The sequence below is a fragment of the Halichoeres trimaculatus genome, unplaced genomic scaffold (genome assembly GCF_033239565.1).
Source record: "Halichoeres trimaculatus isolate MK-OKI-2021-1 unplaced genomic scaffold, fHalTri1.1 fHalTri1_scaffold_4, whole genome shotgun sequence".
NCBI lineage: Eukaryota > Metazoa > Chordata > Actinopteri > Labriformes > Labridae > Halichoeres > Halichoeres trimaculatus.
The window spans coordinates 33,329,310-33,357,216 of NW_027437182.1; the positions used below are offsets into that span (position 1 = coordinate 33,329,310).

General features: G+C 40.8%; 1 protein-coding gene across 2 annotated transcripts in view; it reads right to left on the reverse strand.

Moving 5' to 3' along the window:
* evi5b (ecotropic viral integration site 5b) overlaps window positions 1-27,907 on the reverse strand; it is a 60,810-nt gene that overhangs the window by 18,211 nt on the left and 14,692 nt on the right. Inside the window, exons 3-17 of one of the 2 annotated variants that reach the window (XM_074667681.1) lie at window positions 19,412-19,601; window positions 10,907-11,131; window positions 10,679-10,753; window positions 10,445-10,570; window positions 9,082-9,225; window positions 8,534-8,623; window positions 8,171-8,268; window positions 5,920-5,980; window positions 5,781-5,834; window positions 4,753-4,785; window positions 4,253-4,402; window positions 2,880-3,011; window positions 711-851; window positions 473-631; window positions 120-266 (exon numbers count right to left, since the gene is read on the reverse strand). In XM_074667681.1, coding sequence (XP_074523782.1) covers window positions 120-266; window positions 473-631; window positions 711-851; window positions 2,880-3,011; window positions 4,253-4,402; window positions 4,753-4,785; window positions 5,781-5,834; window positions 5,920-5,980; window positions 8,171-8,268; window positions 8,534-8,623; window positions 9,082-9,225; window positions 10,445-10,570; window positions 10,679-10,753; window positions 10,907-11,131; window positions 19,412-19,601 — 1,825 coding nt within the window. The remainder of the gene's footprint in view (window positions 1-119; window positions 267-472; window positions 632-710; window positions 852-2,879; window positions 3,012-4,252; window positions 4,403-4,752; window positions 4,786-5,780; window positions 5,835-5,919; window positions 5,981-8,170; window positions 8,269-8,533; window positions 8,624-9,081; window positions 9,226-10,444; window positions 10,571-10,678; window positions 10,754-10,906; window positions 11,132-19,411; window positions 19,602-27,907) is intronic. The other variant, XM_074667682.1, reaches the window with a different exon arrangement.

The window sequence follows — 27,907 nt, forward strand, 5'->3', positions numbered from 1 at the left end:
CTTTTGAGCTTTGTATAAAATTATGTTTCTGCAGAATTTTAACATTAATTCACATTAAATCTCTCGGTGCACTTAGAGCTAAATCTGGAAATTATTGTGGATAAGTAACAGAATCGTACCTTGCATTCAATCTCAGCTTGTCTCCTCTTGATCTCTGACAGTTGTACATTCAGGTCTTTGTTTTGCAGCGTCAGTGTTTGCACACACTCCTGCAGACAGCGACTCTCCTGCTCAGCCCGTCTCAGCTGGTTACTGTGGATCTGATTCTGTTGGAGCACAGGGAGAAAGAAAAATAAAACTAGAGTTGACAATAAAACACTTTTTACTTGTTAGATGATAGAGGCAATACATTAAAATAACTGGAAGACAAAACCAGCACTCTCAGGTTTCTCAGCTGATCAGTAAAGATCACTGCTGCCCTCTGAAGGATGAAACATGGCATTACAGATAGTGGTATTATTTGATCCCAGACCTGTGTTTCAAGCTCCAGCATCCTCTGCCGTGTCTCTCTCAGCTCGGCCTGAGCCTCAGCCTCTCGTAGCCTCACACTCATCAGCTCATCCTGCAGCTCGCTCAGCGTGTTCTTCTTGGGGCTCTCCTTCCAGCGACTGGCTGTGCGTGCCAAGTGGCGCTAAGGAGAGATGTAGGTCAGTCACCTCCTTCATAACGACGATAACGTACAGATCAAATGTGTAAACTCTGCTGCTCACCTGCCAGTGCTCCTCCAGGTCTCTGACCTGCTGCCTCAGCTCTTTGAGGCCGGTCAGAGCCTCGGCTTCTCTCAGCTTCACTCCGATCAGCTCCTCTTGAAGACGAGCCACGTTGGTGTCATCTGGCAGAGACGTGTTTCTCTGAAGAGGATAAATCAGGATTTTAAAACTTTGACAACAGTCGTTTAGATACCTGATGTGTTTTCAGCAATGGCTGCCCCCAAGGCCAGTGCTATTCTCTCTTTTTACAAATAAACTTCAGATCAGTGATAAATATTTATGTTTTTAAATACACAGATGATACGACTCTTCTTAGGCTGTTACACAAACTGTTGATTCCCTGGGTGATGCTATTTATTTATCCCACACAGAGGGCCTTAAAGTGATACTCCAGGATGGGTGCTCGCACCATACGCCCCCTCCCTGCTCCTCTGCCGGTTTCCTCTGCACTCAGATGGGACCAATTTTTACTTGACCAAAAACACAAATAAACAGACTCCCTCCAAAAAAATCTGATATCGGTCTGCATTCACGCTTTACTTAGAGAATTTTCAGCGCGTTGCTTTCACACAAAAACACAGCTAAATAAGGCTCTAGTTCTCATCGTGTCTCTTCGTCCAGGCAGACTACCTGCGTTTGTTTTTATCTGGCACGCCGTGCGCGTGGACTGATACACTAAGCAGCAAGCGCCTCGTAGCCAGCTGTGGCTCTGCAGCGGAGGTAGCGCTGTTTTACGACACGATGAGAACTAGAGCCTTATTTAGCTGTGTTTTTGTGTGAAAGTAACGCGCTGAAAATTCTCTAAATAAAACATGAATGCAGACCGATATCAGATTTTTTTGGTGGGAGTCCATTTATTTGTGTTTTTGGTCAAGTAAAATATGGCCCCGTCTGAGTGCAGAGGAAACCGGCAGAGGAGCAGGGGAGGAGCGCCCTGGGCTTCTGCTATACAAAAACACTGCTGTAGGGGTAATTTCTGCCCTAAACCTTGTGATAGAACCCAACTTGTTCCATCCCGGAGTATCACTTTAAGACATGGTGTCACATGAGCCAGCAAAAAATTAATATCACCAAGAGGAAAGAGTTTGTTACTTGTGCCAAACAATATCTAAACACAGAGCCAGTATCCCTCAATGACCATCTGGTATAAACTGTAGAGATAAACATGTTGGTACAGTTCTGGACCACCACCTCAGTTCATCTGAAGGCAGTGAGTGTATTTTCAAGAAAAGCTGTAAGCAACTTTATCTCCCAGGAAAACCTGTGCCTGCCTGGTACATTCATCTGAACAACAGAAGTAAGAATAAACTCTTTAAAATTGCATTAATGGGAGGTAAAACAGTGGGCAAACCACAAAACACTGACATGATGAAGAGGAGAGTGCAGAGAATCACATCAGATGGTCCACATCATCTCTTCTAACAGTTTGATCCTCTGAGCTCAGGGAGGCGCTAAAGAGTTTTTCTGTGTTAAACATCTTTAACCTTAGAAAATGACAGATGAGATCTAACCCTGACACAACATGAGCAGTTTTTAATTTATACTTTTATTGTTCTAACTGTGGGAATGTGTTGGTGCTCATGTTGTGTATCTGGAGACTGAGACAAATTTCCACTTTGGTGGACAATAAGGATTTCTCATATTCTACATAGCAACACACCCTGTAACACCCCTGTCTAACAAACGTGCTGTTTAATCATGCTACAGCAGAATCAGAATCAAGTTTTACTGCCAAGTACATTTGCAAATACAAGGAATTTGACTTGGTGTGTTGGTGCAACAATTAACAAGAAAATAACGTAATACAGAATTACTAGCTGTACACTCTGTAAAATAGAATAAAGAAAAAGTTAAGATATAATATATCCCAAAATATGTATAGAAAAAATAAATAAATAACATAAAAATAAAAAAAAATAAGAATATTTATAGAAAAACTAAATAGTAATAGCTGGAGCTGTGTAATTAAAAGTTTAGTGGGCGTCTATGTAATGCATAATCTGACATAATACAACTCAATGTTTTTATTCCGTTGCTGTTTTAAATGTTTTCAATGCTTTTGGTGTAAATTGTTTTACTTTGCTGTTTAGTTTTTCTGACATCGCTGGCAAAAAACAAATTGTTTCTCTGGGATTATAAAGAAAACCTCTAACCTTAACTGAAACGTACCTTTTCCATGTCCAGGATCTTGTCCTGCATCTCCTTGAGGGCACACTGGGACTCTGCCTCCTTCAGTCTGGCCTGGACGAGCTCTCTCTCCAGCTGCAGGACGGACTCCTCAGAGTACCGCGGGGCTCCTTTCTACAACACAACACAAGTCAAGGTGAGCAGGGGAAGCAACGTGGTCTTCATTTGTCTTTCTGCAGTACTAGCACTTCATGGAAAATGTGGTTCTGACGTTTCAAGATATATTCTCAAAATCGAAATCAGTCTATCAATCAGGAAAACGTCACTATTTAATCACTGAGGGGAAACGAAATGAATACCTCAACTTATGGATCATAAAGAAAATATTGGTTCATTGCAAATTCAAGATAAAATTGCTCAACAAGTAGATTTTTTTTATTCCAAGCAATTCAGTCTTCTTTTTTTTCCCCCTTTAAATAACTTCAAATAGGATGTTTTTTCAGACTGATCTGGGGAATTTTGCTTTCTCTTTTACTAAAAATAAGAAACACTTGCTTAGATTTCAGTTTTAACAGTGAACATGACTTTTACTTTTCCAATCATACAGCAGATTTCATGATTTCACGAACTGTGTGACCAGCTGAACATGCTCTGTGGTTTACAGCATGTGCAACACTTTAAGCAACACATAAAGAAGAGTTGTCTGGAAAACAATAGCATGGGCACATTTAAAATTTAATAAAAAGAACCATATCCCTGACATATTAATTATTTATGAATGTTTGATGAATCCATCCGCCTGCTACTCTCAAAACAACCGAGGAAAAAACTCACCTCTTTGCTCCTCATTGAATAAAAAAATCAGCCTTATTTCGTCTGACATGAACAGTTGTGCTCTTCACCTTCATGTAAATGATTAATGACGGCTCATTGTAAAGCAAGACAGCAAATTATGTAAAACAGGGATATGCATATGCATTATCATCAGGAACCCAGCCATCAATAATTCAGAAAGTTGTTGAACAGATCTGCAGAGAGCAGCCTGTGAAAAGGGCGCGATGTGTGAAACGCACCAGCCTGTGAGACAGACAGCTACTCAGAAATTCATGAATGTGTTTCTGAGAATGCAGGAGTCTGAACTGTGTCGTAATCCATGTTCCAATTTGAATTCATGCATATCTAAACAGATCATTACCCAGAGCTGATGTGCAAAGTGAGAGCAGCCCTGCTCATCCAGTGTTTGGCTTTGACGCAGGGAGAAAATCAGACACACCTCTTAATTTAGAGGTTACAATACAGCGTGAGTTTTAAAGGCTCCAAAGTTTCTGCACATCACAAACCGTTCAGGGAAACCTCCTCAGAGTCCCAGAATCGGACGGGGTCTGAGCCCGGTGCACCTCTGTGGTCCTCCTTACCGCGTTTGGCTGCTGATGCTGAAGCTGCTCGATGGTTTTCATGGCCTGCTCCAGCTGAGCAGCGGCCTCCTCGCTCTGCTGTTTGACCGTGGCCAGCTCCCGCTTGACCAGGTAGTTCTCCTCGGCCTCCTGAGCTCGGGTCACTTGTCCCTTTGGACATAACCAACCGAGGAGGGGTGAGGTGAGCACGAGAAGAAGAACGCAAGGACGGCATGGGGTAGGTTAGAGATAGAGGACATGCTTGGTTAACTCTAGAGACGTGTGACTTAGCTTCTGTCAGCATGATCTGTGACACAGAGTACGTCATGCACCTTTCTGATCCTGTTACCAGTTATCATGATCGAGTTCAGTGCTTAATTCAGAGAATTGATAAGATCATTAGATTCTGATGTATTACTGTGTCCTTCATTGTGCTAATCATAAGCATGCAAGGCTAACAAGAAAGAGAGGAAAGGAGAACGCAACATTTAGGAGAGTAAAGAGAAAATAAGGAAATATACCTGGATCAATCTATCTGCCAAGGAAGCACTTTCCTACAAAACAGAAATATTGACAAAGACAGCAGAGAGAGGGAGAGACAATCCAGAGGACAGTTTAAGGCACACAAAAGAACAATTGATTTTTGAGAAAGAAATGCAATGCTCATTTTCTCTTTGGAGTTATCTTTCAACCGCTGGCAGAATGCTGTCTATGTTCAGAGGTAGAAAAAGAACATTGCATGCAGGTGTGTTGAAAAAGTGCAAAATAAGCTGGTGACAAAGTGAAAAAATCAGGCCATGCAGGAACACATCGACAGGTTTCAGAAAGGAAGAAGCAAAGAACAGCTCGAGTTTTAGCACAGAGTGAAGTTTGGTGCAAAAATGTGCACAGTAAGTGTGAAGCAATGTGATGTTGAGTGGAACGGAAACGCTGCCGGAGTTGAGTTTAGCTCATAACAGTTTCTGGACGGTCAGAAAGAGTTAAAAAGGTCTCTGAAGGGTCGTGACAGAGCAGCAGTGCTGAGCTTGGTTTGATTAGACCGCAGCGTTCCTCCCTGCAGGCATCGAGGAGGACAACCACCCCTGACTGACCCCATGCTTTGTGCTTTACCAGGAAACATGACGTATCCAGACGACACGAGAGGGTGCAAAACGATACAAACTGCACCTGGGCATGCAGTGCTTTGTATCAGCTTGAACGGCATCAAGCAGCCTCTTTCACACTCACACAGGCCTGCTACAGCCTCAGCCTCGGTTAGTGTGTGCTGCAGTGAATTCAATATTCACTGCAGTCATTCAAGCCAGTCAGAGTCACCACGACGCCAAGACCAAATCTGGCGTCTGTTTCTGACTCTGCAGACAGCGATCAACCCACAGCGGGTCACTGAGTGAACGCACATCCTTCAACTCTCACAGCTCGGTTAGTGTAAGAAGAGTCCTTTATTATCAGTGTGTGGGGATGCATGATGTACGAGCACACGCTGCTGGACGGGTTAATGTGATGCTGATGAGTGAGATGCTTTCTCTGATGGTTTGTCTGATCCACTCACTTTCTCTAACGTGTCGATCCTCTGCTTCAGCAGCCGGTTCTCTGTTCGCAGCCTCTGCAGGACAGAAAGTCACAATCAGCTCAAACCCATTGACGGACAGAGGAACCAACGTTTCTGACAGCCAGCTGTCTGCACCAACCTTTATCTCCACCTGCTCCTCCATCTCTTTAGTTTTGATTGTAGTGTATTCCTTCTCTAGCCTGAAAAGAAAGAGAGGCGATAAGTAAAAATCACAAAACTTCTATTGTGAATGTAGATGTGACAATATTTGTTTCACCTAGGGTGAGAAATAAGAACGGGACTAAACATGACCTCATATGAAATGTGATATTAAATCCAGCTCAAAAAGTTCAGTAAGCCACAAATAACTCCAGACAGTTCATTTTTTAAACAATTCATCCTTTCATTTATCTTGATGTGAAGATTAAAACCTTCAACATGTCTTTGAAATACAATTCTAGTGACAATATGCAAAGGGGAACTCAGAATCAGCCGTATTGACCAGAATTGTGTGCACAAACATAATTTAACTTGAGACCAAAGTTGACTCTTAAGCAGAAAATGTAAAAGTTATACTGAGGGGTGCACAGAATGCTGAATGATCAATACATCTACATTTAGTTTAGTTTTTTTAGATAGGTGTTACATTACATAAGGTAGATAGTTTTTCTACAGTATAAACATTAATAAACATGTAAAGGTCAGATGACAGGAGAATAATGATGGATGATGAATGGATTAAAGATGAATTAAGAAGAAAGATGCCCTGAAGTTTCATTGATAAACTTTTATTGATTAGATTTAAAGCACCAATCTCACAAGTCTTATCTTATTCCATAACAATACAAAGAAGTTGTGTTGCTTAAAGCAATCTATGCTGTTTTTTGGAATATTCAAAGGTTTTGAGTTGATAAATGGGCCTTGTTTCGTGCAGGTGAATATAATCTTCATAACTGTTTCAAGTCAAATTTTAAGGGTCTTTGGTAATGGTCATTAAATGCTTGACCACGTTTCATTGAAAAATTCCAGTGGCCTTCAAACTTAGAAGAGTAACACAGCTAAAATGAAAAAGCTACTTGTTACAATATATCTTCTTTGTTTAACTGAATTCACATGTGTTTCTGAGGTTTTATCATCTGCAAGAATATCTTTTCTTTTTCATCAGCTGCAGCATTTACTTAGAAGCTCCTCTGCAAACTCCTTCCAGACCAATCCCCACAGAGTGCTCTCATCAGACATTACAGTGTAAATATAAACCTAACGTTGCATCTGAAAATGCAGGGAAAATGCAGTCACAAAAATCTGCATTTACTCGGAAGTGAAGAGGGACTGAAAACGCTGTAGTCAGCATGCCAGGCCTGCAGGTGGCGCTATAACTGCCTTGTCCAGAAGCTGCTTTTGGGCAGAGTTGAGCCGATCATCTGGTGTATTGGTGAATACCCAAAAGTAGAGTAAGAGATGCACTTTTTGTGTAAAGACAGTCAGCAGATTCAGCAGATTGAGCAGCACAAGCACAACACGGTAGTTCGTGACGTTCGTAACAACGGTACTGTTGTCCGCACGAAGCAGTGTGTGACGTCAGCGTTTCCCCTGAAAACGCCGGCTTACTGTTTACACGGCAACAGTGTCGGCAGTGTTTAAAAAAAATACCACCTTGGAGGCCGTTTTCAAAAGTGCGTCTTAGGTCGGCTGAAAATGCTGTTTCTGTGTAAACAAGAGGCCGAAAAGCAACAAAACTTTTGCGTTTCACCCTAAAACCGCTGCCGGCACCTGGCAGACCCAGAAGCTCTGAACAAGAGTCACCAGCAGAATAAGCTGTTTGGCATTAGCAGAAATGATGTGGCTAATTTTTCAAGGGCCGAACCCTCTGAGAAGGTAATAAACAGACTTTCCTACGGGATAAAATTTATTGCCAAAAAGCAAATGATCACCCAAACACACCTTTTTTTTTTTTTTTTTTTTTACTTTTCCTGCTAAATTAATTTGAATAAGACATACTGATTTAACAGCAAATAAGTTCCTGTTAACTTGACAGGCATAAAAATATGTGAAATTTGTCCACTGGGAAGCAATTAACCCAAAAACATCAAAATATAAAATAATCCAATTTTCCTGATTATTAAGATCAAATTAATTTGATGTATTCGGTAAACTTGCCCAGAAAGCTCTAGTTTCCAAAATAATCTAGGAAAAACTCCAATAACACAATCAAAACAAAAATATGTCAAAAAGTTCCAATAATGCAAATTTGATAGCACAAAGATGTTTTTTTGTCTTTTTTTTTACCAGGATGAGATGAAGATTTGATGCTTGTTGTGTAAAAAGAAACCATGAAACCAGAGAGAGGAGAGGTGGTTTGTGGGTGCTGATAATCTGAGACTTGCTCTTACTTCTTCATCTTCTTGGCGTTGTATTTAACCTGGTAAGCAGCCTGGATGACCTTGTCTGGTCCACTGTCGAGCTGGTGTGGGATGACCCTCTGAAAGTGCTACAGGTGACAAAAGGAGAGGCAGGATAAGACCCACAACCACACACACCCTCAAACCAGGGCCTCGTGTCTTGGTCAGGTGTTTGGTTGAGCTCAAAGCGCCACATTACGCTGCAGCAGCAGTTAAACAGGTACACTTTAGGAGGATGGGTGTCAATTATCTGGGTGTGGTAAAGGTTCCTCTCAGGAGCCATGTGCTGTGTATTTAGCTCCAGAAATCTGAGCTGCTGAAATGACAAGTTATGTAATGGTTGGGGTGAAGCACCTGTAACATTCCCTCCATGTCGAGCTGGATGAGTTCAGTCTGGTTCATCTGGAGGATGGCGAGTCCCACTCGGAAAACTATCTCCAGACCCTGAAGGAGGGATAATGAAACCATGGTTTAACAGAATAAGTTAAGGTCAGTTTGATTTAAGTGTTTTAAATTATTTAAGAGGTAAAAACAAGTCACAAACATTCCCACAGGAGAGGGAAACAACTTTCACCCTTTAATTGACCTTTGGTGTTCCTGTTTTCTCCAGCAGGTGGAGCTATTACATAACATTGCAGTATAGAGCAGATTTTCACCTCTGAGTGGAAACACTCTGCATTAATGCAAAGGTTTACTCTTCCCCTTTCAGGTTTCACATCTGCTTTTAACACAGCCTTATCCTGAAGCTGAGGAGATGCTGGTTCAACAGCAGATGATGTTTTATTTCAATATAACAAAACAATAACTAAGACTAGAAAACTAAATAAATGAAGAAATTAAGAAGCGCTAAGTCTTGAAAAAGAAAACTAAATCAGAACAACCAACGATTTGTTTTCACTGACCTCACACATGAAAATGTCAAAGATCCTTGTAGCAACAGGCAGAGGGAAGGAGGTGAGGAAGATGGTGAGGAACCAGGAGGAGGCATACATGGATGTGTGAAAGCTCTGAGCCTGGAAATGCATGTGCAGGTCTGGGAGTTGCTCCTGCAAGTTCACAGATCATATGGTTTCACACCACGTCAGCTGTGCATGAATACATTTTGACCATCTGTCAGCAGCTCTTATGGCAGCGTTAAGTCTGCACAGGTACACAGAGTCTACTTGGTAAACACGAACATTTAAAGACAAGTGTATGTGTGAGTTTATTAACTAGATGGTGAGGTTTCTCTGCCTTCTTAGTGAAGGGATTTTTTTTTCTCCTGTGGGTGTTATAGTGTTTTTTTTTTTTTAATTAAACTTTTTTATTTTAAGACACAGCACATACATGTATCATTTACTTTTGTGTATATACTTTGTAAACATCTTGTCATTATCATCAGAACATAAAAAAAGCAAAAAACAAATAATAATAAAAAAACTTAAAATAAAAAATAGACAAGTAAAATTATGAATTATAACAATGACAACAATTATAATAATAAACTAAGTGAATAATAATATAATAATAATAACAACAATAACAGTAATAACAAAAAATAAATGAATAAATAAAAAATAGATACATATATAAAAATAATTGGACATAAAATTACTAAAAATCTGATGTCTCATATGCACCTTTATCTGTGATTTCTCTTGCAAACAATATCTCATTGCAAGGTGGTAATAGCAATGACAAGAGCAATAGCATCACAAATATTTTCAAATTAAATATAGATTACTTTCTACATGTATGATAATGATTAAACTGATTTAATTACTGAGCCTAAACACACACACAAAAAAAATAGAACAGGATGAGTGGAGTTAAGAACATGGGGGTGTATCACTTTAACCAGATTTATGCCCATAAGTTCTTAGATAATATATCCAGTTTTTCCAATAACTTTCAAACTTGTCTTGTTCAAGCCTGAGAATAAAGGTTAGCTTCTCCATTGTAAAAATCTCCTGAACCACTTTGATCCAATCCTCTCTTGCCAGCCATTTCCTTGTTATTGCTTTCTTACTAGCTAGTGTTAAGATATTGTGCATATATTTGTTTTCAGGACCCTTCACAGAGTCTGGTCTTAGTCCAAGGTATAGGGTCATGAAACCTGAAGGGATCACTATTTTCATCATCTTCTCCATATTCAATTTAATTTCTTTCCGTGAAATGAATTTTGAGAATTAGAACTTTGTTGATCGAAGCTTCTTTAACTCAAAATACTGTATATACACAATATCTTGTTAAAATAAGCCTTGAGCACCTACGTGTTTCATTTACCTGTATCATGAACTCAAACTGATACATGCAGAGTCCCAGCTCAGCCATGCTGGGCTTGAAGAGCTCCCGTAATCTGTAATCCTGCATCAGCTTCACAAACACACAGAAGGCCTCCTCCTCTGGCATCTATAGAAATAACAGGATGAAGTCAAACACTGGTCATGTGACAGCATCTGCTGGCAGCAGGTGAATCAGTGTGTTTGTGGGCACGTGAGGTAAGGGTGGGATTATTACCTGCATGAGTAGCAGCCCGACAATGAATGCACTCCCCTGACAGTAACCAACCTCACGGTCGACCAGAGAATAAGCCTGTGGGGAAAGGGATTAACTTTATTTGAGTTTCAGTGACTCACTTTCTTTGTGGATTAGACTTTTAACCCTGAAACCGCAGAGCGATCCAAACACTTTCCTTTGTTACCTGTAAACATGATTATGGTGTAATCTGTGTCCTCTCAGTCCTACCTTCATGACGTTGAAGAGCACTTCCTGACCCAAACTGTCTTTCTCTTTGAAGAATTCGTGTTCAGGGTATGTGCGGGCGATGTCTCTGCGGATTAGCTTCTCGCAGGGCGACGTCATCTTCAGGAGTTCGGAGTACTGGTCTTTGATGGGCATGTTCTGGGCGTTGCATAACAGCTGCCATACTATGGCCCGGAAGTGGTGTGGGACACCTTTTCTGACAAGATCCTGTGGAGAGACGGAGGAATAGATCCATGATATGAGCCCAGCTACTGTAAAGACGCCAATAGAGTTTTCAACAGGTTTTTTTGGATCTTCATTCTTGTTTTTGAATGAGTGTAAAAAAACAACCATCACTCCTGTAAAACTGAACAGAGCTGAGACAGGCTTTGTACTCTTATTTTTCTCCTTGAAGCACGGTGTACGTCTCGTCACAACACAATTTCCACTGCCAATTAAAATCGTGTCAGCAAGCTTTTCAGTGTCATTACTTTCTTTATATCACTGCTGATACAATTTGATGAAGCAATTTCCTGTTGCTGACAGGGAGCACTGGTCTTTCCTGCTGTGATAGGATTGTGTGCGTGAGTGCGCATGTGTGTGTGTGTGTGTGCATCTGGTCAGTGCAGGGTGTATATGGAGCAGAGGTCCTCCCACACAGGCTTTCAGCAGGGGATCCCTCTCGCCTCGCTGAGGTTAGACAAGACAATCTGAGCTTTGTGCCGAGACAATGTACCGCCTCATGTCTTCACCAAGTGAAGGCTGCGCTCATGGGCAGACCACTGATGTTACTCCTATTGTTTCCACACACCCGCGCTCGGTGGCAGGCTCAAACTTATTTAATCACTTATCTCAATGTTTAAAGCTTTTTGTGAAAATGTCCATACAGACCCCAGCTTTCCTCTTACAATGTATTAACTATGTCACTCAAATGAATCTTATCCCAAATGATGTGTACGTTAATATTTTCTGTCAGTGCCACAAACCAAACCATAGTCTATCCAGTAACCTCTCACTAAACTACATTTGGTCTGTGCAAAGGCTACTTGTATAAATCTAAAGCTCTGTTCATTCTGCAGAAACTCAACAACTGTCACAGCTGATGTCTTTATATGAATGGATTTATCATGATGTGAAATGTGAGAGTTCAAAAAAGACAAGACTAGATTAAAGTTATGATATGATGCAGAAAAATAGTTTGGAATACAGGATGAAACAATGTTTTTGGCTAAAAAATTTGTTTTCAGGTCAAAATAGTCTGAATATCAACAAAAAAATCCTGATCCTGCCATAAAAACATCCTGACATATTTTCTCCATATCGCCCCCTAATGGAGAACATTTTCCTTGGTCAGAAGCAGAGTTTGAAGATGTTTACACAGCTCATAACACAAGAGAAAACTGACCACTGATCATCAGTGTATAAAGAGACACCTGAGGGACAGGTGAGGTTTGATTTCATCCGTCTGTGATGATGGAACAAGGAGGTTTGAGCACTGAGAGACAGATTTTTCTGATTATCTGGAAAAAGCTTAAACAATCCTGATCTTGATGAATTTGTGAAAACCTGCACTTTTACTTTTACTGTACTCAATGTGTACTCAACACAATGTGAGAGTTGCAGGATGATAGGCTGCAAAATATAACAACTGCATAAAACTTGATCCTTTTCTATGTGTCATTTGTTCCTGCAGGGTTAAAAATTAATCTAAATACGGTTTAACACAGGTAAAACTAGGAATGGGCGAGTACCAATACCAGGTATTGATTTTGGGCTGATACCAGCCTTGTTCAAGGTATCTGTGCTCGTAAAGGCTGCAGATACCAGCAGCAGATACTCTAGGCAAGAAATTCTTACGTTGAGCAAGTCCTCCTCACCACTAGTTGCGGTTTGACACCACGGCAAATGCGCATCAGGTCCTGTTCAGACAGTAACCAGGGAGAGTTATCTGTTCAACTGTTTTATTTTGCACTTTAGTTTACCTTAAAAAATACCAAACTCTGACAGTTGCTAGTTCTATTGTGCACTTTTAATATATGTCAAAAAAGTTCTAAACTCAGAGAAAGTTGTTTGTGTTTTATTTGGACTTAATGGCATAGTGACTGTGCTGTCTTTGATCAAAATGATGTGTCACTGTGATTGAAATTGTATGTATCAAAAGTAGAGCCCGACCGATTAAGCGGCCGGGCTGATTAATCGGGCCGATTATAGCCTGTCACCGATTAATCATCATCGGCCAAAATGGAGCCGATTATAAAAATTTTTGCTCCGCAGAGATTCTGTCACTCCTGCTCCTGTGTGTTAATATAAGGCTACTACACAGCGTCTCACTTCATAATGCCATGCAGGATTAACCCGGGATTATAAATTCACAAGTTATTGTTTTGGCTGAAATAATTTTTGAAAATGTTTCAATGTATTTTGTTGTAATTGTATTTATTGCATGTTTTGAAAGCAGCTACATTGTTACTTAAAATCTAGTTTAGCCCCATGCATTAAATGAAAGATGGAACTTTTCAATAGCTAGTCATAATTTGTGTTCATAAACAGTATTTATCCTGTGCATATCAATGAATTTATTACATATGTCAGCCAATTTATCGGATATCCGCCGATATATTGAATATTGGCCTATATCAGATATCGGCTTCTTTTTGCCCCCAGTATCGGTATCGACATCGGCCCCAAAAATCCCATATCAAAAGTAGTAGTAGTAGTATTGGTACTTGGTATTGGTGAGTACTCAAGAGAGAGTACTCATACTGGTATCAGTCTGCATAGAAAGTGTTAATAGAAACATATTAAAACAAGTCCTTAGTGAGATCAGTAATTGTTTTATTCAAAGGCCTAACAGCAGGAAGATTACCTGCAGCTTGCTTGTTGTAGTTTTAAAGCCTGTTTATAGATGAGGATCCTTCATGATAATAAACACGGTGCTAAAAAGCTTATTTACCTGCACAGGTAACTTCCTCTACACAATCAACAAACCCATTACTCTAAAATCATGTTCAAAATCAAAAATTGGGGTTTGCCGACAATATTACAATATTTGCAGCCAACTTTAGTTTATTGAAATCCTGTGAGAACTTAGTCAGCTGAAAATATGAAGCTGTCAGCTGTTGCTTTTAGAAACTCTGTCCTGAGACTGATGTTAGTTTATTAAGGATTTAACTACTGCACTCAACAAAAAAGTTAAACAAACATGTGAGGTTTTGTTTTAAATAGTCAGATCTGGTTTCAGCTGAATTGAGTGCAGCCTGGTCCAGGTTCATTCCTCTTCAGACACAGTGGGTCTCACTGAGATATTAAGTTTTGGAAACACACTCGGGGATTTGCTGACCAGCTTCCTTCCTTCATGCAACAGACGCTGTTTTTCCGAGGCGGCTGAGGAGGAAGAACCATCCGTTTTGTGGATGGCTCAGCAGTTATGATTAATACCCCATGCTAGCAGCAACAACAGCCATCTGGTTATTACTACTTCTGTTAAATTACACAATAACACCCATGCATGCTCACCCGTCATTCAAAACACTTCCCTTTTCACACTGGGTGCGTGAAAAAACAGAAACTCTCCCCCAGCTAATACAGATGTACATATAGGTCACTACAACAACAAGGTCATACGTCAGCAAGTCCACGCCAACGCTTGTTTCTTCAAGTGAATAGGTCACAGACAATGGACACTGTAAAGATCAGCAATGCTACATGAGCTACCTGCTGTTTAAAGGGTCATTTCTAGGAGTAGCCTCTCTGATATCTTCTTCAAGGAGGGTTGATTCTTACATTTCTCCTGATTCCTGAGTCTGAATGTGGCAGGTTCAACTTGGCTAACATTATCTTGTTAAAGACGATCAGTGAGTTAGTTTTATTGATGTTGGACTGAAATGTGTCAGAGTTTGAGTGATACCATCTGACTCACTCTGTCTGAATAGCTTCTTCAGTTATAGAGATTTGGCTTTAAATGTAGAAATAAAGAAGGTTGCTGATTTCATGTGGCATGAGCTACACTCTGTTCCTGATGTAAAACAGATGAAAAATACTGTTTTTTTTACCCATTTGGACCAGATGCAACATTTACAGGTTGGTACCTTTAAGGCTGGATGCAACGGGTAGGTCAGATCAGATGTTGTCATCATTTTTAAGGCATGTTGCCGAAGAAACACGCTGAAACAAACATGGATGGAGTGGGAAGTTCATTTTTATTTCTTTTTATGGCTGGGGTGGATGACACCAACTAAAATGACCTACACATTGCATCCTGCCTTCAAGGTAAAAACACAAGAATGTTGGATCTGATCTAAATGGGTTAAGTCTGGTTCTAATTTCACATTCTCAAAGCATCTCATGAACCCCACTGGGTATGCCAGGGTCTTATTTATAGACTGTGGTTCAGCCTTTAGTTCAATGAAGACACAAAGTTGAAGTCATATGAAGGTGAAGACACCATGTCAGATGTGCGTACAGTGAGCACTGGCTGATCTCAAGACTATGCTCCATGTAGTTTTCCCTTTTACGAATGAACAATAAAAATATTTTACTCTTTTTAAAGATGTGGATGGTATGACCTCTGTTGGGCTGTTACACAAAAATGATCCCTGGGGGAAACTGTGTACTTATCCTTCACAGAGGCCCTGAAGACATGGTATGTTTACATGCATGCTGCATGCTGCAGACTGACTCAGGTCATAGCCCCATCATTAAGTTAGAGCAGGGGATCTAGTCTCGTCTACGTATAAGGCAGAAAAGAGAGTCAGACTTCTTGCTGAGAACGTCTCATCTATTTCGACGGGTGGCGCTGTGTCACTTTTTTGATAATTTTCAGCTCACCCAAAGAGGAAACAACACTTCAACAGTGATGGCTGAGATGGATGCAGCTTAGGGCTGGGCGATTATGGTAAAAATAAGAATCCTGATTATTTTAAGTGATATTGAAATCACAATTTATGTACACAATTATTCATTTATTCAAAAATTTCAGTACTGATTTACACACAACTTTAAAGAACCAGCAAGTGGCACATACAGTATTATTGAAACACATAAGTCACACACACTCGCTGTGGCTGCATATTGAACACCGAAGAGCTATGAAGCACAGGAACTTGCATACATCTACACTGTGTGGCATATTAATTGTTTTTCTTCGATTATATTGTTTTTATGATTGTCAGATGGCAAAACTGAAATCATGATTATAATCCAATTGATTGTCCAGCCCTAATGCAGCTGTAGCTCTTTATGTTTCCTACATATCTGCATGCTAATTACATTACATGGTATTTGTTTGTTGTGTTTGAATGCAGCAACCTGATTTATCATGGTCAAAAGGTGAAAAGGTGAAAAGTTCCAGGTGAAAGTTGCTCACACTGAAAACTGAGGCATACAGAGGCCTGGCGAGTTCTGCTGAATCCAACCACAGATCGGTAGTAATCACATTATCTTGGAGCGTTAATTGAGCCATGTAATGGTCTTGGTCTGAATGAGCTGTTTACATGCATTTTGATAATCTGATCAAAGTCATATAGTGTGTCCCAAATCGCATACTTCCACATTCAAATACTCAAAATTTTGAGTATACTGCGTCAAAATGAAAAACAGTATGCGTAGTATGCGAAAAATGAGTATGCAAAAGTACCAGGATGATGTACTCAAATCGGCCTGGATTTTGAGTACGCAGCTGGTGACACTCAACGCACTCATTTCATCCTCTGGCAGCAATGGCGGAAGAGAGCTGTGGCCGTTCGCTCAGCGCGGTAAAAATACAAATAAACAATAAATACCGGGACATCTTCAGCCAGTAGGAGGAGGAGGAGATGTTGTTGGCGCCGATTACAGCGTAGCAAAGCGCGATTGAAATTCATTGAAATGACAATGAAAGACGGTAAGATCTTGATATTTTGATCGTGTTATTAGCTGTGTTTAATATACTACTGAAAAGGCTTTGTAAATTCGTGGGCAAATAGTGGCGGTGTTTGGCGGAAATGCGCTGGAAGCCGGTCACAATTACACGTAGAAGAAGAAGAGGTCAACATCATGTCGTCATTTCCGGTAAGTATGGCGCTCTGCAGTATGCCATTTGAGACAGCACTACACCCTCAAAATTCGCGCACTAAGCCAGTGAGTATGTAGTATGCTTAGTACACTCAATTTGAAAATTTTGAGTACACAGTATGGAAGTATGCGATTTGAGACACATTGATAGTCTGATTTCTTAAGTTGCACATTAACATATTGAGTTTTGCATGAGCTAGCTGAAAGTTAATATAGCCAAGAGGAAAGAGTTAATTATCTGTACTAAACAACTTTTGTCAGAGCCAGTTAGACTTCATGCTCCCAGCGACTTTATCGGAGGTCAGAAAATTTTAGAACTAATCCATTAATGAAATTAAAAACATGATGATAATCAGAGAATTTGGTGTTTGATGTGCCTGATAAAATGGAGCGCAAGAGGTTAGATGAAGGTATTTATCAACCATCTTTGATGATTATTAATAACTTGGCTCCTATGCTGTACAACAGTATCCAAACTTGAAACTACAACACCGCCAAGCAAACAAGCTGATTTTCCAACTGAGAAGTGTTCAAGAGGCTCGTATCTGTGTCCACATGGTCATGTTAATCAAAATAACTATGCTGAGTTTTAGCCTTCCCGCTCCTCTGCTGTCTGCATGTCAGAGCCTCACAGGGACAGACACACACTAACATATGTACACAGAGGAACACCTTGAACCAGAGTCCTGCACTGGGTCGGGTACCCGCGGGTACCCCGCAAAAACAGCTGATTTGCGGGTGGTTTTTAAAAAACTATTTTCTTCCCAGGTTCGGATCTGGGTGGAAAAAATAATATGCGGGTCGTGTCGCGAGTTTTAGTTTGACACATCAAAATTAATATAAAATAATAACAAAAACAATAAAATAAAAACTTTAGTTGTAAGCTGGTTGTAAGGCTGTGACCATATAGACTGTAAAAAAAACATGGACCTCATCCGCAAATCTGTAACATGGTGGAAGGCTGAGCCACGCTATCCAGTTCTTACAATACATCCATGGTTGTGACGTGATCACGCCTCGTACCTGCTGAGCGCCGCTTAAGTCTGGACAGAAAGTAAGTCTACTATTACACATGTAAAGTTCCTTTTACGAGATTAAAAGTTTAAAAGCATTAAACGTAAAAAACGAGTGATTTTACAGTTGTTTGTGAGAAGATCACAGAGGGTTGATGATGGAGCTGAAGTCAGGCTTTTATTGGAGGAGTTGCTTCATTCAGGCATCTGAACTATGGCGATATACCGTTCAATTTTCAGACAATATGACCCAAAATGATTACTCTAAATAAGGTTAAGGGTCGGGCTGCGGGTCGTGTTTCAACGGGTCAGATCGGGTTGCTGTACTAATCGGGCTGATGCGTGGGTTTGCGGTTTGGGTGCGGGTTTGTACGTCCCCGGGTCGGGGTGGATCTTGAAAATTGGACCCGTGCAGAACTCTGCCTTGCACCACTGTTTACTACACTGGACGTCAGCTACCCTGCTTGAACTGTGTTTTTGGGATCAAGACTTAATGACAGGGCGACGAGCTGGCAGCTCATCTTGTTTTTATGTCTCTAGACCTGCAGGAAGCTTCCCCAGGAGATGACCCTATCTACTCTTAACTGAGAGCCCTCCTTCACTCATCCTGGCCCTCCTGCTCCACGCTGTAATGGACACACACAGATAACAGGCTACGCATGCTTTGTATGTGGGGTGTTGGTTTCTAGTCTAATGTTGCTACCTTGGATTTGAAGTAGATTTCACACTGATCTGTTTTGGTATGCACATTAAACTTAGTACAGTTCAGTACGACCCCTTACTGCTGCAAAATGTCTCCACAGAAGTGTCTGTGGTTGTTAATACAACTTCAGCTTACATCTATCCACAATGTTAGGCTCCTTTTCATGGGGGTCATTCAGTTTACATGACCTTATGTAGCTCTTCTTTTTATCAAACAGAGCACTGGACAGGGTCTGACCAGACACAGCGACACACCGAAGGGTTATCATGAGACTTATGGGAGTAATCCAAGAAACAAACAACCTATAAATAGCTGCAAATGTCAAAAACTAAAATAAGACGTTCAAGGACGACACTTCAGGATTACCTTGGATAAAGATAGCCTCAGAAATGACTCCAAGCTGAGCAAACATTCAGACAAACAGAGCGATTGTGGGATAAAGGCAGAGATGTATTCATGGTTCAGAAAAACATCACAAGAGACACTGCAAGGTTAAATCTTCTATTTCTCATAGAGTGAAAAACAAAAACACATCCAGGGACAGTATCATTAGGCCTCTTTCATTCAAATCAAATGGAAAATTTTTAAAATGCAGAAGAAATTGAAAAATGTCAGCTTCAGCCATAATCACATGTTTAAATGTGTCTCAGCTCTTAATGCGGCCGTGTGTCAATAAGCTCTTTAGTGGGACTCCACAGCTCCTGGCTGTCACTCCACAGGTAGTCATGTGCACTCACTCACCTTAAGCTGCTTCTCTTTCTTCTTGCGCACCTCCTCCCACTCATTGACAATTCTTCCCCACAGGATCCACGTGTCCTCCTCCAGGTGGGAGAGGTTGGAGGAGGCAGAGGAGCTGGACACCAGGGAGGAGCCGCTGTTCCGCCTGGAGCCGTTCATGGAGCGCAGCGACTTGCTGTCTGTCTCCAGCAGCCTGTCGAAGGCGAGAGGGAAGACGTGAATTTAACACTGTGTACAGGGTCAAACTTCTAACCTCTTTATATTTTTTCAATCACTTATGAAAAACAAATAATTCCAATAAAATTGATCTTTTAGACATGGGCCATGCAGCAGATCTGAATCTGCCTCCTGGGCACACAGTTTATTTTTGTGTGTGCACAGTCTTGTTGAGCAAATTATTTTGCATCAAAGCTTGTATTGTTTTATTGTTCTGAGGTTTTAAATGTCAGCTTAAGTGAAAAGTCACACGACACACAGGGGATTATTGTGTTGAAATAACATTTTAAGGGAACAGGAATGAACTTCTCTCTTGTACAACAATCCAAAGAGACATTTTTGGGTGTAGAGTTTTCATGCTGCACAAAGAGATTTTATATTCCTGCTTGGATCTGAGCTGTAACCTTATTTCATTCTGTTTTTATGTATTTAAAAGGACAGTACATATCAATGAACATTTCAGCACAGCATCAATGTAAACACAGTTAGTCGTAGATGTTAGTTTTTTTTTGTTGTCCTGTGAGCAGAAAGAGATGAATAAAGATAGATCAAAACCTCATGATAGAAGTAAAAAATACATGTCACCTATATGTAAAAAAAGCATTTGAAGAGCTGTACCCATCTTTATTTCCTGCCTGTATCTATGCAAAGGATGTTTCTCAGTGACTCAATTTCAAGTCGAGGAAACAGAAATTTAAAGTAAGACTTTTCTAAAGATAATTTAGGAATTTATTCATTACGGCTAAACACCGTTTGAAATAGAGATGGGTACCTTTTACATCTGGAGCAATTTGGTACCGATGCCCTGACCTGACCTGGCAATTGGTATTGGTACTCAACGTGACATGGCATTGTGAGGACTCATGTGACAGAGTGGTTTAAGCACAGTTTGTCCACTCCAGCTGCCGGCTGTAGCCATTGTGGGTCTACATGAATCAAAATATTAATAACTAGTTTAACCAACCAGTAGTTCTGGTGCTGAGGAGCGAGTGTAACAGTGTTTGTTCAGTTAACTAAACATCCCTCATCTTTGCATTTCCATGCACAGTCCATGTCAATACGACAGAAAGAAAAGATGACAGTGAGTGTTTCAGTCAGGTTACTGACAAATCTACATGAACACTGCAGCCTTAAAAGCAAAACTGATGTCCAAGTGGAAATAAAATCTAAGAGAACTAGGTATTTCAAGTATCAAGACTGTAGCAAAGCAATTTACTGAAGTTTGAGCTCCATAGTAGAAATGAGCTGATGTGTAATGCAAAATTTTAAAAGGTTTCAGTCAAAGCATGCAAATGGAAATATGGAGCTGTCTTCAACCCTCACCAATATCTGACTCTTCGACAATCAGACAAAGCTAAATGACGAGAGAAAGGATAAAGTGACTCTATGTCTCTAAAGAAAATGAGAGATTCAAAAAAAAGGACAAGGCTTACAGTGCCAGAACAGCTTCATAAACAGTGGCATTGATTCTCAGGTATCTGGATCAAAGTTTGTTGTTTTTATGTTTTCTTTACCCACATAACCAAACCAAAAACCCAGCTGTTTTCTGGATGAGGACAGCGATTACCCTGACCAGGACAGAAAAGTTTCCTCACAGCAGACCTACTGCAACTTTGTGTGACTTATTACAGAAATCAAGCATGGAGTTTTACCACTTCTTAATGGATAGATGTGCTAAAGGAAAGCAGGATCAGCAAAAAGTAGAATCAATGCCGGATATGTAGCAGGCTGTGACTGAGATAAACAGACAAACCACATCCAGCGTTGAAATCAAAACTGCCCAGGTTTCTGGGGCAGTGCTAAATATGGACAGCTCATTTAAAAGCCACAGAGCAATGATATACAGCAGCTTTATGGAAACCATAGAAACCACAGTATTAGACTGCACAGCCTGCTCAGAAGCAGGAGACAGTGACTGATTACTTTCTGCTCATGTCAGGTTTTAAATCCCATCCAACTCGAGTGCTGCTGCCCAGATACAGATTTAAGGAAACAAACTTTGTCTTTTTCTTTCTGTTTGTTCTTTAATATCAGTATCAGTTTTAAGGTGATTTTCAACCAGAAGGCCAGGGAACCATTTAGTTCCTGGTAAAACTTTCCCAGGTACTAAACAGCGTCTGTGGCCGATTGCTTGTTGATTCTACCACAGGTTAAGACCCACATGTAAGTTTATAAGAATAAACCAGGATGCATTTCTAAGGACTTCTTCTGTGTTTGAACAGCTGTTGAAAACTGGATCTCCACTGACATGTTCAGCTGAAGGTCTCCAGTTTACAGGGTCACTTATTAAACTGGAACACCGGGAGCTGACAGAGACACAATCACACTATCAGGCTCAAAAAAGACCAATGTTTAGGAGTTATTAAACCAAGTTCATCACAGTCATCTTAAACTGCGTTTCCACCAAACAGTCCGGTTCGGTTCAGTATGGTTAGGCAGGGTTTGGTACAGTTAAGTCTGATCCTGTTTGTGTTTCCACAACAAACTGTGCCCTTTCATGGTAGGCGGCGTGTAAGCTGGATGCCAAAAGCCGTATTTGTTATATTATTTCGTAATAAATCCAATGAAGAAGAAACTAGCGACACAGTAAACGAAGAGCATTGATGGAAGACTTGCAGCATTTCTCTCTGTGATTGGCATGTAGCTCTTTGATACAAAGTGCAATCAAACTTTGTTTCAGAGAAGTCTGTTTGCCGCCAGAAAAAATGCAGCCGCTGTCAGGGTAAGTGACGATTCTTTTGACCAATCAACAGTCTGCAGTGTGTTACTCCACCTTCCAAGAGCAGATCGATTCAGTCTGGCATGGGTCCCAAAAAGTGGGACAGCTTGTCTTGGTTATTTGGAGATCTGTCCCGTGATAAGTTGGTGGAAACACCACTAAATGTGTGCCGTACTGAGACAAACCGGTCTGCTTAGTGAAAACACGGCTTAAGACTCGAGCTCCTACAGTAGAAAAGCACATAGTTTGAGGGAAAGCCCCTAGTTCTGGGGGGATATCCCTACAGTTGAAAAGGACCTTTAGTAGTCAAAGACAGTTTCCTGACTCAGGGGAAGGACCCGGTTCTAAACTAAGCTCGCTTAAGTAAATCTTGTGCTTGCGTTTCATACTATTTTAGTTTGACGTTCCTTGACAGCACAAGTGGTTTTAAAAAAGAAGCATACGACGGAGCAAGCACAAAGTCCATACTTAACCAAATTATCACGCTGAAGCTGATAAGCAACAGGAAGAGGTATCAGTAAACCACAATAACCAGGTGTCACAAAATCTAGTGTCATATTAGCAAACAAAATTTAGCAACAAAAAGCAGTCACATACTCAGGAATGGAATGATGATTGTCCAGGATTAAATAATTGAGAAACTGAGAAGGGTCCAGAAAAGAGAGAGCCTTTTAGTTCCTGGGGCAGAGTGTTCAGTGATACAGAACCTGCTGGTGATAAAACAACTTCTAAAGGTAGATCAGACTGATAACTGGCAGGTTTAAAGACAACAGTCTGATGAGTGCACTGAAATACTGGAAAAAAAGATGTATTATAAATTTATTGTCAGCATTCAGAGAGCATTGCAGTGGATTGAAGGCTTCAGTAATTTGTTCTCCTGTCCCTCAGTCCTGCCCTGTCCCACTCTTATCAGTTTGTAACTGGAGCTACTGCCAGAGTGACCTGATCAAGGATCAGCATGAAGAGGAGCGAAGCTGTGACGCCAGGCACAGAGGAGCTCCTGACAGTTACACAAAGGCTGGGACACCTGATCTCGGAAAAAGGCCGAGGCCTCTGCACTGGAGCCCGTGATGTCACTGAGGGTGCTCCCAGATTGGCTACGGTTACAGCCTAATGTGGGTCAGATGGGAGGGAGCGAAACAGACAACCAGAAGGACCAGAGTTTCTGTACTTTACTCAGCTGTGGTGTGACGACGAACTGCTTCATCGAAGTAACTCCAACAAGCAGAAAATCTGACATGTTTGTAATTGTTGTCAGTCAAGTCTCCATAACAAGTCATGAACACAGCAAAGTTGGGCTGTGTGATACATGAACCTGGACATACATCCACCCATGCTAATAATTCACCAGTATCCAAACAGAAGTCTGCAGCTCAACAAACACAAAACAAGAAAAAAATGACCTAGAACTTGTCTCTACAGAGCAGTTTTTAAAGATTTTACAGTTTTTAAGAGTTAACTCTAATGAAAAACATGAGTCAAAACAAAGTCAACTGTTGAGAGGTGAAATTTTCATATTCAACAGCTGTTCTTATTTCATTATTTAATATGCAGCTTTTCACAGTGGTACAACAAGCTACAAGAAGATGCAATACACCTTACCAAGAGAAATTCATGATGCAGTCCTCATCTCCCTGTTGGTTTTTGGACTTCTGAAGAACTGATTTACAAAAAGACGCGGTCTGAGTCAGACTTCCTTGTCAGTGTGAAGCCAGGGGGTGAATGCTCGGACCTTTATCTGCTCTGTAGGGTACAAAGGCCTCACCAAACAAACAAACACTTGGTAAGCCAGTCCTGAAAGCATGACAGTTTTTGTGGCTCAAATAAAAGCTCCAAAGAGCTCCATTTTCCCCCAAAGAAACTTCAGACATCCATCTCTTTCTTTCCTTGATGTGGTTGCTTTTAAGCACTAATTTGTGGTGTTAATGTCTCTCCTTTTGTGGAGGAAAATAGCTGTGAAACCATCTATTTTCACATTATCATTTGCCTGTTTATAGTTTGATGCCAGCTGTGCATCAAATGGAGAAATAAAGCAAACCATCTCCTGCTTCCCTTACATTACCTGCACTCTGCCTGACCCCTGAAGTAATTATAAATTGCGCAGTGTGTCCCTGCTATTGGGTTTACTGTTGTTTCGACAGTGCTTGCTGTCAAGCTTGGTTATATTAAAGCATTCCATAACTCCAGTTTTTCCATACCCTCCCCCCGGGGTTGGAAAAAACCTTTTTATTATGTCTAGCTGTTTTTATGTTGATGGGAATTCTGACTCTTGTCTGGCTGTAAGCCTCTCTGCCTCTGGTATTTGTAGTGAGGATATATGCTCCCTTCTTACATGTTAATAACATATATGTTTGAATAAAACATGCTGCATCCTGCAGCAGCCTGGAGCTGTTCTACCTGTGCTAGATCAACAGCGTGTTAGCGTCAAAGTCAAGTGTTCAAAGATAAGGAAATGCATCAGGGGCCCAAATTTTACAACAACAACATTTTAACACACGTTCTTTAAAGTGCTGTTGCCATCCGGCTATTTTTGCCTTGTTGCATGCTACTTTGTCCCCCTATATTTAAGCCACTTCATGTTTTCCTGTTGCTTCTCTACTGGAAAATAACACTACAACACTTATCCATGGTTGTTTGATTTTACTGAGACAAACCACTCAATTGACCAGCTGAAGGTAATATGTACTTTGTGTTAAATGGTGTTTAAGTATTACTAATGAACTCTGACTTTTGGCCAATCATACAGGTGCAGCCAGTCAGACTGATGTCATCAACCAACTGTGTCACAAAGTGGGCACAGCATGGTTTATGGTGTGCGAATGGTGTTGTAGTGCAGCAGTTGTCATTAGGGAAAACTCAATCCAGTGGTTATTGTCAGGTTGGTATGTTGAAACCAAAGGTGGTCTGCGTCTACTTTCATACAGCCCCCAGCTTCCATCTTAAATTGTTTTGACTGTGTCACTGAAATGATTCATGTCGTAAATTATGTTTATGTCTCCATGAGTCAAGGACACAAACCAAGGTACCAAACCCTTTTAAACTCCTTCAGAAAGGGCTGAAACTATTAGTAATGCCACTGTATGACTCACAAAAGCAAATGGGACCGTCCCTGTTCATGACAGTCCAATGCCAAAATAACCTTTGATTGGAGCATGAGGTTCAAAGCCAGGCCCAGAGGGAAAATGTAGCCTAGCTGGTATGGTCTCACTAAACTACATCTGGACTGAGCATAGGCAACCTGTATGAAGCTAAAGCTCTGTACCAAGTGACAACCTCCGGTCTAAGAATATGAGACAATGGGGGAGTGCTGAAGTCTGCTGTTTCTCAAGTGTCCGCTTGAGGCTAGCTCCAGTGGTGCTGGAAGTCACAAACACACCAAGCCAAAAAAAAGCTGTTTTCAAAGCAGAAATTAACCTTTTTACAGCCTGGTTCAAAAAACGTCTCCTGTCTGAGTTGCTAATTTTCCTATCGGCACACACTGCACAGGGGGGTGAATGTTTTTCTAAGTTGGCCGTTCAGAGGATATTAAGATCGCGAGCTCGTCCAATCAGAGGTACAGCTTGGGGTCACGTGACCGACAGGCACCCTATAGTTGTACGCAAAGCCCTTGCCACTACCAACATGGCCGCTAGGGCTGAACAATTAATCAATTTTAAACCGACATCGCATTGTAATAGAATGCAATTCTCAAATCGCAAAGGCTGCAATTAGAGCAAAAAAAGTTTTGTGTACACAGACCTGGAGGGAATATAGTAACTTGTACTTGTTCTCCCTTAAAACCAGCAAAAGGTAAAATGCTGTTTTTTTTCTGGCAAAAAAAAAAAACCCTGTGGGCTTCAAAGATCCATCCAGTAGATCTCCTTAGTCACTTTTTTCTGTATGGTTTGTTACTCTTACTGACAACTGGAGGTCAGTAAAATTTCACAGTGTTCCTTTTTCTTTTTTTAATAATGAAATGCAAAAAAGACTTGTTTACATGTTAACAGTATCTTTTGTTGGTTAGTCATACTATAAAATTGCTTAAAACTTGTGTTGAGTGAACAATGCAGAAGATAAAGGCCCCCCTCCAAAAAAATCGTATGCTAAATTGCAATTGCAATATTGGTCTAAAAAAATCGCAATTAGATTATTTTCCGAAATCGTTCTGTGCTTATGGCCGCTACAGCTGATGTGTTTCATTTACTGTTTCAGAAACAGACGGGTGACGTCAGGGAGACTACGCCCATGTTTTATACAGTCTATACTTTGTACACTCAGCAGAAAACTCACATTTTACAGCCAATGTCTTAAAATTAATGTATTTATCATGATGGGAAAATGTGAGTTTAAAAAACACATTAGAGGACACAAGATGAGATCAAAGTTATCAAACAGTGCAGGAAAGATGCCAAAATGGTGCATAAGCACTAATTCAGAATGCAGGATAAGAAATATTTGGGGCTATAAATGTTGTTTTCAGGTCTAAATAGTCTGAATATGAAAAACTATCCTGATCCTGCTATAAAAACATCCTGACATATTTTCCCCATATCGCCCCCTAATGGAGAACATGTTCCGAGGTCTGAAGCAAAATTTGCTGATGTTTACGCAGCACGTAACACTGCAGAAAACTGACCACGGATCATCTGGAATCAGAGACACCTGAGGGACAGGTGAGGTTTGATTTCATCAGTCTGTGATAATGGAACAAGGAGATTTGAGCACACTGAGAGACTGATTTTACAGAAACTACTGAAAGAAACAGATACCAAACAGAGAATTTAGATGTAACTTTCAGGGTCAATAACAGCTGCTGGCTCTTAGCCATTGTCAGAAACTACAGTATACGCTAGCCTGAAGAAAAGTCCCCTGCAACCCTGCCAAAGCCTACACCCTACAACCTTTACTGGAACAAGTGACACAACAGTCAAAAGCAAAACATGGCAGCTGTGAGTCTAAAGGAGATATGGGTCAAAGGACAGGTATCTGATGAGGCCCAGGACACTACGACACCTGTTTACCAGATGGAAGTCTCCTCTGAGCTCCATAAAAAGAGCCAAATCAAAGTCTCTGCTGGGTGGTTGTGATTTCCCTCGATGAGGGGAATCAGTACAAGTGTCACTCTGCATTCTGGAGCAGTAGCTGTTGTAGGCGTTACGATGAGTCACCACCCTCTGAATCCAACAGAGCTGTGCTGTCTCTGGAGCTAACTGTGACACAGTCCTGAACTCTGAACTGCACGCTCAGTTTCCATGCTGACACTGACTGCACTAGCCATGGGTGAGAGAAACAACGGAGGAAGAATTCACTAAGCTGGCTCCAGAGAGGTGTCACGTCATCCTGCAACAATACTTTACACTCATGTGAACAAGGAGCACCTCAAACATGGAGCACAGAATACATCTCACTGAAGAAAAGACTGCTGCAGTGAAACTGTGCCCTGGCTTTTATCAGCCTAAATGGATTGGTGGGTACAATACAGAGATTTGATCAATCATTCATTAAAAGGGATGGTCCAACAACTCCCCACAGGGTAGTTTACAGAAAAGCAGTAACAATATGTAAAGAATCCACAGTAAATCCCT